The sequence below is a fragment of the Nematostella vectensis genome, chromosome 3 (genome assembly GCF_932526225.1).
Source record: "Nematostella vectensis chromosome 3, jaNemVect1.1, whole genome shotgun sequence".
Classification (NCBI taxonomy): domain Eukaryota; kingdom Metazoa; phylum Cnidaria; class Anthozoa; order Actiniaria; family Edwardsiidae; genus Nematostella; species Nematostella vectensis.
In genome coordinates, this window is record NC_064036.1 from 1,161,414 (window position 1) to 1,170,446 (window position 9,033).

Here is a 9,033-nt window from a genome sequence, read left to right on the forward strand (position 1 = left end):
GTTTTGCCTATTTTTGCAAAGGAAAAAAGGACAGGGTTCCCAATAGTGTGTACTGTATGTTCTCAGCCTACCCCCTATGATACTCTGCGGGCAGCACTTTTGACAACCACTAAATTAAAAGAATTTTAGAAATGTGGGGAGGCTGTGGAATCTTGTAAATATTTTAATTATAGTTGGAAGCTTTGCAAAGTGAATTGTAAAGGATATCTTACTGATAAAGAAGAAGAAAAAACAGATTTCTAGGAACCGAAATTTGGCCCCTTTGAAATATTTCGGATGCCCCTTATGACTGTTTTATAATTCATAACAGAAAAGGTGTGTGTTGATTGTCATTGCATAGAATGTCTCTTTTTCCCAACCCCAACCCTGGATGTGGAATGTGGATAAGTGACCACTGATTATTTATTTTGTCTTAATGCCTATACCTAAATAAACCTATCTGATAAATCAAACGCAATCTCTGTGAGACAACTGTAATTTATTTTGCTTCAACTTGAGGTCATACATACATACTAGAATGTCTCTTTTTCCCAACCCCAACCCTGGATGTGGAATGTGGATAAGTGACCACTGATTATTTATTTTGTCTTAATGCCTATACCTTAATAAACCTATCTGATAAATCAAACGCAAGCACTGTGAGACAACTGTAATTTATTTTGCTTCAACTTGAGGTCATACATACATACATATGTATGTATTGCATAGAATGTCTCTTTTTCCCAACCCCAACCCTGGATGTGGAATGTGGATAAGTGACCACTGATTATTTCTTTTGTCTTAATGCCTATACCTTAATAAACTTATCTGATAAATCAAACGCAATCTCTGTGAGACAACTGTAATTTATTTTGCTTCAACTTGAGGTCATACATATGTTGTGGTTTGAAATGCTTCTTGGTTTGAAATTGTTAAAACTGGTTTGAAAAGGGGATATTTGCATAATCTTTTATCTAGTTCTTTTAGTTACACCTCCCAACCCCCAAAAAATCCAAGCCCCTGTTTTATTAATGACTCCCCAAAAATAAAATCCCTTTTAGAATGCTAGGTATCCAAAAATGAGCTAGTTTGAAAAATTCAAACCAGTTTGAAAAAAATTCAAACCATGCCACATTTCAAACCACAACACATACATACGTATGTATGTATTGCATAGAATGTCTCTTTTTCCCAACCCCAACCCTGGATGTGGAATGTGGATAAGTGACCACTGATTATTTCTTTTGTCTTAATGCCTATACCTAAATAAACCTATCTGATAAATCAAACGCAATCTCTGTGAGACAACTGTAATTTATTTTGCTTCAAGTTGAGGTCATACATACATATGTGTTCCAAAACATCATAATAGTTTTTGTAAATACTTGGAAAATGCATTTGAATATGATTAAAATCAGTGGAATCTAAAAAGGATAATCCTTATCAGGGCCCATAGGCTATTATCGATTTTAGTTTATTCTGCTAAAAATGGATAATCATTTGTATTATGTACTAACTTCCACCAGCTATACTGGTGCGGAAGGCACAACAGAGCTAGGCTACACATCAAGTCACTGAGGGTGGTCACTGCCAGAGGGTTTATTGCATCCTCAGTGGTTCTTTTGCGTCCCTTCGGTTCAGGTTGTGAATGCAGCTTGAAGAGACGGGACCTCCGGTTTAGTGTCCTTATCCAAGAAGACTGGAAACATGGGAGAATAACTTCAACTCACTTGTGACACAAATTCGAATCAAGGCATGAACCCGGAAAAATCCCCAGTCAAAGCCAGGATTCGAACCTGGAGAGAGGAGAGGTAAATGATAAGTCACATATAGAGAGGAGTGGTGAATGATAGTCATAGAGAGGAGAGGTAAATGTTTAGTCACAAATAGAGAAAGGAGAGGTGAATGATGAGTCACATATAGAGAGGAGAGGTAAATGATAAGTCACACAGAGAGGAGAGGTGAATAATAAGTCACACAGAGAGGAGAGGTAAATAATAAGTCACATATAGAGAGGAGAGGTCAATGATTAGTTACATATAGAGAGGAGAGGTAAATGTTTAGTCACAAATAGAGGAAGGAGAGGTGAATAATAAGTCACATATAGAGAGGAGAGGTAAATGATAAGTCACACAGAGAGGAGAGGTGAATGATTAGTCACATATAGAGAGGAGAGGTCAATGATAAGGGGTGGACCATTTCACTTTTGAGGGCGGGGGGGTGGGTGATTTTATGTCTGCAAGATTTTTTTTTTCGCCCATCCGATGTGCAGGATTTTTTTTCCCCATGTACTGCTATGCAGGATATTTTTTTTTCTTGGAGCCCACGTCTAATTTGAAGCATTTTTTTCCAATCGGCATTATTTTTTCTTTTCTCATCCTATATCTTTAATATAGAACTCCATATGTTGTGTTTCATACTTTTTGACCTTCGAATAGATTGAAATTATAATTCAATAAACTCACTAGGTATAGGGATTATACATGGTAAGACCTTCGTGTCATAGCCAAACGAGTCTTCGTTATCAAGCTCTTAACTTGTATATTGAGTCAGATAAAATAGCAAAAAAAAGAAAGCTTCTTTGAAATTTCCCACATTTGTTAGAATGTTTTTTAAGGTTCTGTTGAAATATATCACAAAACAAGGCCATCTTTAGGGGGTAAGCATTTATATAGATCCCATCTCCTGAATTTTAATCGATGGTTGGTATCTCTGCCTATATGTGAACAAAAAGAGGAAACAACCATTTTAGTTGTTTCGTCATTCACATTTTATTTAATTTTGGGGAAGTCCATCAAATTAATTATGAAAGATTTATCTATTTTTTCTATTTATATACAATATGATGTTACAGTTTATATATTGATCTATTAAACCTTTTTATTTAATTATTTGTTGTTCTTAATAAAGCAACAAATAAATAAAATGTATTTTAAGTTTGTGACTTCTGTTGTACAAGTAAACTTTTTGGTTATTTTTTTTTCTAAAATGATTGAAAAGGGCATTATAGCAATCATCATTGAAAAATCTTCAGCATGAAAACTTTTGTTGTTTTTTTTCAGAACGTAATTTCTAGAATAAAACCATTGGGAACTAGTTTTATCTGATAGGAGGAGACCACACAACTTATAAGTTTCAACATAGGGTGTGATAGTGGGGGGGGGGGGGGGGGGGGCGACTCTCAACCAATAGAAACTTTCAAGAATATGGTGAGGAGAAATACAAATATGGAGAAAAACTTTTTATAGAGTAAAACATCAAAGTTATCACAGAATTTTGATTTTATTTCATAGAGTTCATCTTTTCACACAATGGCTTTGCAACATTTTTCTTCTTAAACTTGGGCTCCCCAAAATCAATTTTAACCCTTAGGAATAGCACTTTCGGAATGGTCAACACAAATTCCTCCCCCTAAGAGATAGCAATTTGTGTCAAAATAATTTTTAACCCTAAGAGATAGTAGAATCAGAAGAACAATTCACCTCCCCCTAAGGAGTCGCAGCTGGTCGAATTTTATCCCCTAAGAGATAGCAGAATCGGACAAACCCTTCACCACCCCCTCAGGGATGGCAGTTGGTCAAAATTTTATACCCTTAAGATGTGACGACCCCCCCCCCCCCCCCCGTCTACTTTTTAGGAGGGCCTCTCCCTTGTGAAGCAACAACTCTAACTAACTACCACCCGAATGTGTTGGTTGTTTTTGTTTACCATTATGTTGGTCGGGATAAATGTGGTATCCCATCTCAATCCCTTTACAGTTCGACTCCCCAGAAAACGTGAGTTTTCTGATTAAAAAAAATCTAATTTTTTTTTTTTAAATTACATTAAAGTATCTCCACGGGAAGTTTATTATCAGCTTTGGCTATAGTTTGACTTGACAAACTAAAGTGATCTAGAATGTATTTTTGTAAGTTATTCGCGTATGCCTAATAGTCTTGTCTATATATAGGACGTCTATGGCCGTTGTGTGTGTGGCAAGGGTTGTCAGATACAGGAAACACGAATATCTCTTGACCAGCCTTACAAAGTTCGAGAAGGAGTAGAGGTAATGGTACACAGACATCTGATTTAGAACGTGCAGCAAGGGTCCAGCAAATGGTATGTACAGCAAGGGTCTAGCAAACGGTACATACAGCAAGGGTCTAGCAAACGGTACATACAGCAAGGGTCTAGCAAACGGTACGTGCAGCAAGGGTCTAGCAAACGGTACGTGCAGCAAGGGTCTAGCAAATGGTATGTGCAGCAAGGGTCTAGCAAACGGTACGTGCAGCAAGGGTCTAGCAAACGGTATGTGCAGCAAGGGTCTAGCAAACAGTATGTGCAGCAAGGGTCCAGCAAACGGTATGTGCAGCAAGGGTCCAGCAAATGGCATGTGCAGCGAGGGTCCAGCAAACGGTATGTGCAGCAAGGGTCCAGCAAACGGTATGTTCAGCAAGGGTCTAGAAAACGGTATGTGCAGCAAGGGTCTAGCAAACGGTATGTGCAGCAAGGGTCCAGCAAACGGTATGTACAGCAAGGGTCTAGCAAACGGTACGTACAGCAAGGGTCTAGCAAACGGTACGTGCAGCAAGGGTCTAGCAAACGGTACGTACAGCAAGGGTCCAGCAAACGGTATGTGCAGCAAGGGTCCAGCAAACGGTACGTGCAGCAAGGGTCTAGCAAACGGTACGTACAGCAAGGGTCCAGCAAACGGTATGTGCAGCAAGGGTCCAGCAAACGGTATGTTCAGCAAGGGTCTAGAAAACGGTATGTTCAGCAAGGGTCTAGAAAACGGTATGTGCAGCAAGGGTCTAGCAAACGGTATGTGCAGCAAGGGTCCAGCAAACGGTATGTACAGCAAGGGTCCAGCAAACGGTATGTACAGCAAGGGTCTAGCAAATGGTATGTGCAGCAAGGGTCTAGCAAACGGTATGTGCAGCAAGGGTCCAGCAAACGGTATGTGCAGCAAGGGTCCAGCAAACGGTACCTGCAGCAAGGGTCCAGCAAACGATATGTACAGCAAGGGTCCAGCAAACGGTATGTACAGCAAGGGTCTAGCAAATGGTATGTGCAGCAAGGGTCTAGCAAACGGTACGTGCAGCAAGGGTCCAGCAAACGGTATGTGCAGCAAGGGTCTAGCAAATGGTATGTGCAGCAAGGGTCCAGCAAACGGTATGTGCAGCAAAGGTCCAACAAACGGTATGTGCAGCAAGGGTCCAGCAAACGGTACGTACAGCAAGGGTCCAGCAAACGGTATGTGCAGCAAGGGTCCAGCAAACGGTATGTTCAGCAAGGGTCTAGAAAACGGTATGTGCAGCAAGGGTCTAGCAAACGGTATGTGCAGCAAGGGTCCAGCAAACGGTATGTACAGCAAGGGTCTAGCAAACGGTACGTACAGCAAGGGTCTAGCAAACGGTACGTGCAGCAAGGGTCTAGCAAACGGTATGTTCAGCAAGGGTCTAGAAAACGGTATGTGCAGCAAGGGTCTAGAAAACGGTATGTGCAGCAAGGGTCCAGCAAACGGTATGTACAGCAAGGGTCTAGCAAACGGTACGTACAGCAAGGGTCCAGCAAACGGTATGTGCAGCAAGGGTCCAGCAAACGGTATGTTCAGCAAGGGTCTAGAAAACGGTATGTTCAGCAAGGGTCTAGCAAACGGTATGTGCAGCAAGGGTCCAGCAAACGGTATGTACAGCAAGGGTCCAGCAAACGGTATGTACAGCAAGGGTCCAGCAAACGGTATGTACAGCAAGGGTCTAGCAAATGGTATGTGCAGCAAGGGTCTAGCAAACGGTATGTGCAGCAAGGGTCCAGCAAACGGTATGTGCAGCAAGGGTCCAGCAAACGGTACCTGCAGCAAGGGTCCAGCAAACGATATGTACAGCAAGGGTCCAGCAAACGGTATGTACAGCAAGGGTCTAGCAAATGGTATGTGCAGCAAGGGTCTAGCAAACGGTACGTGCAGCAAGGGTCCAGCAAACGGTATGTGCAGCAAGGGTCTAGCAAATGGTATGTGCAGCAAGGGTCCAGCAAACGGTATGTGCAGCAAAGGTCCAACAAACGGTATGTGCAGCAAGGGTCCAGCAAACGGTATGTGCAGCAAGGGTCCAGCAAACGGTATGTGCAGCAAGGGTCCAGCAAACGGTATGTGCAGCAAGGGTCCAGCAAACGGTATGTGCAGCAAGGGTCCAGCAAACGGTATGTGCAGCAAGGGTCTAGGAAACGGTATGTGCAGCAAGGGTCTAGGAAACGGTATGTGCTCCTAGCTGGATGCAATCTAGACGACAACGACCAAAAGGGGGGTGGTCAGTGAAGGCGAGGGAAGAGGGGTGGTCAGTGAATGCGAGGGGGGGTGATCACTGAAGGCGAGGAGGGGGGTGGTCAGTGAAGGCGAGGAGGGGGGTGGTCAGTGAAGGTGAGGAGAGGGTGATCACTAAAGGTGAGGGAAGAGGGGTGGTCAGTGAATGCGAGGGGGGGTGATTACTGAAGGTGAGGAGGAGGTGGTCAGTAAAGGCGAGGGGGGGGGGGTGATCACTGAAGGTGAGGAGGGGGGTGGTCAGTGAAGGCTAGGAGGGAGGTGGTCAGTGAAGACGAGGGGGGTGGGGGGGGGCTGGTCAGTGAAGGAGAGGTTTATTCAGGGGATTCGAAGGAATTTTTAACCCTAAGAAATAGCAGAATCAAAAACACCCCCTTAGGAATAGCAGTTTGTCGAACTTTATATCCTAAGAGATAGCAGAATCGGAATCAGTTGGTCGAATTTTTTTACCCGTCTACTTTTTGTCCCCCCCTGTTGATTTATATGGTTATTATAACTGATGGTACATGCATATACCCCTTCATCAGCCTTTGAACACTTTACAAACAAAATAACAAAGAATTTGAGAGAAAAAAGCAATCAAATGTTGCCACTTTTTTTTTCAGAGACCCCTGTGGGTTATTTAATAAAAACTGTTATCACAGGTAAATATGCAGTTGGTATTATTTAGGGCTTCAAGCAAACCACATTCTTTTCAGAGCTGCATTATTTTTAAGGGTCTCAGAATGCGCGAAAAAGCTTTGATGAGACATGATATGTTATCCATGTTGTAATTTTCAAGTCAGCCAAAAAACAAATTACCTCAATTTGCTTAGAATAAGGTTTTAATAAAATTATTGGTATTTATTTGTGTTTGTAGTTTAAGTTTGTAGTTTTTCTCCAACAGAGGTATTTTTAGGTTGTCCGACAGGCAGCTCTATACGTAACCGCTTTTTGTAAATAACGTAATGACATTTATACAAAAACTGGAATTAATTTTGAGTTATAAATTAGAGATGTGGATCAGTTTCAGCTGTTGTGAATTTCGAAATTAACAGTAAAATCTAAAAAATTACCTGGATAAATAGACTAACCTTTATAATTATCAAAAAAAGCGAGTGAGGAGGTCAATCTAAGTTATGGAAACGAGGCCTGCTGTAAACAATGTGCTCGGTTCCATAACTCAGACAGCCCTTTTTCGTAAATGCAAGACTATCAAGCCAGTGCTGTTAATATTAAACCACTCCTAGCAAAAACGTATCCATATGGGTTGTTCTAGCGACGATTTACGTCTTCATGTGAACGTAATTTGTATTTTTGGCAGTCTTTGGTTCAGCGAATTTTTCGGGAAAAGGTTCGGAACTCGCCGCCGTTCGTGTGATAATTCCGTAACCGAGCGTAGACTAGTTCCCAGTTCTCTCACGACCAAGGGCAACCTGGGTGATGGAAACGAAGCTGCCAAGACAAACAGCAAGGCAGAGAAAATAATCGCCACCTAGCCTACTAAGGTATTAAAAACTTGATTTTGGGCTTAATTTTACGATACGAGAAAGATAAATCGCTCAACACACGAGAAAGGCAACCTCACGATTGGGTTTGTTGGCCTTTGTGTTCATGGCGGCATGATCCGTGAACGGCCTTGTTGGCCTTTAAGAATCTTTAGGTTTGCTCTCTTTTAACTATCCCATTAGAATTATTTTTTTTAATTTATTTGGATAATCCTTACTTACGTTTTTTTTTTTTGGCTTATCTGCAGGGCTTGAAGTCAAGATGTCTTCATTTCTTCAGAAATTAGTGATCTTATTATTGCTGGGGTTGTTATTATCTGCAATAATTCTTGTCGAGAGAGGTCTATTTGGGATATACAGTGTGAGCTCTGAAAGCTTTACCATTGTGGCGATAATTGCATCGCCTCCTCTGCTCTACATAATTACAACTTATTTAAAGAGTTCTAAAGGTATGTGATATAATATCAAGAAAATGTGACTTTCTTTCTAGATTTGTAATACACCTATGATTTTGTTTATGGAAAGAAATATACCATCTGCTAAAAGTAACTATAAAGCTAGAATGCCCTGATCTTTACTTATCTACCTTAAAGGGTGCGGAGATGCTGCGTCGCCATGGAGACAAAAAAGAAATCTCATAGGAGTGGCATTTGTGACCATATGCTCTCTTGCAATGTGTGTATTCTACCTTTCCTGGAGAGGTTTATGGTGCACCTACCACAAGCAACACCATAGAAAACTCTGCCAAGCAGCTTGTGATATTCAAAAAACTCTCACAATTAAACATATCCCAATCTGGATAACCTTAGGGGATCTTCTAGCATCCCACCGAAATCGTACTATGCCATTTGCCTGGGAACATGACCTTGATTTCTGTGTATCAAGGGACAACTTTCAAACAGATTTCACAAGTGAGGTTCATAGAGGTGTGTTTAGGACTCTCGCTACGTGGATAAAACCAAATCATGTTTATTTTGAGCCGCTCAGGATACGACAGCGACATGCAGAGGGACTTTTGATTGATGTCTGGGAGTGTGATCCACAGTTTTATGGTGCCACGCCTGAAGAAATTAGAAATGGTCTAAATGGGTCTTTCATTATGGTGCCCTATTGTGGTTGTATGTTTGCTGCACCAAAATTTGAACACAGAGATCGGATCTTTAAGAAATTTTATGGTGAAAATTACAATGTCCAGAAATTTGCACACCACTCTTGGCAGTGTAAGATTTGGGTAGATCATTGAGAAAGCTCAACAATAAAATGTTAACTATT

The 9,033-nt window shown here is 41.3% G+C and overlaps 2 protein-coding genes across 2 annotated transcripts; both read left to right on the forward strand.

The window, feature by feature from the left end:
* Nucleotides 1-4,079: 4,079 nt before the first annotated feature.
* LOC5517064 (paternally-expressed gene 3 protein) lies at nucleotides 4,080-6,224 on the forward strand. The gene has a single exon (XM_001637053.3). It carries the CDS (start codon nucleotides 4,080-4,082, stop codon nucleotides 6,222-6,224), a length of 2,145 nt encoding a protein of 714 aa, XP_001637103.3.
* A 915-nt stretch (nucleotides 6,225-7,139) lies between these two features.
* Nucleotides 7,140-9,033, forward strand: LOC5517005. Its single transcript, XM_001637052.3, has 3 exons — nucleotides 7,140-7,761; nucleotides 8,010-8,210; nucleotides 8,355-9,033. The coding sequence occupies exons 2-3, from the start codon at nucleotides 8,024-8,026 to the stop codon at nucleotides 9,002-9,004; spliced, it is 837 nt and encodes a 278-aa protein (XP_001637102.2). The 5' UTR covers nucleotides 7,140-7,761; nucleotides 8,010-8,023; the 3' UTR covers nucleotides 9,005-9,033.

Coding starts and splice junctions, on each gene's coding strand:
- LOC5517064 (XM_001637053.3), top strand. CDS start 4,080: ATGTACAGCAAGGGTCTAGCAAACGGTACATACAGCAAGGGTCTAGCA.
- LOC5517005 (XM_001637052.3), top strand. CDS start 8,024: ATGTCTTCATTTCTTCAGAAATTAGTGATCTTATTATTGCTGGGGTTG. Junction 8,211..8,354: donor TTATTTAAAGAGTTCTAAAG/GTATGTGATATA, acceptor TCTACCTTAAAG/GGTGCGGAGATGCTGCGTCG.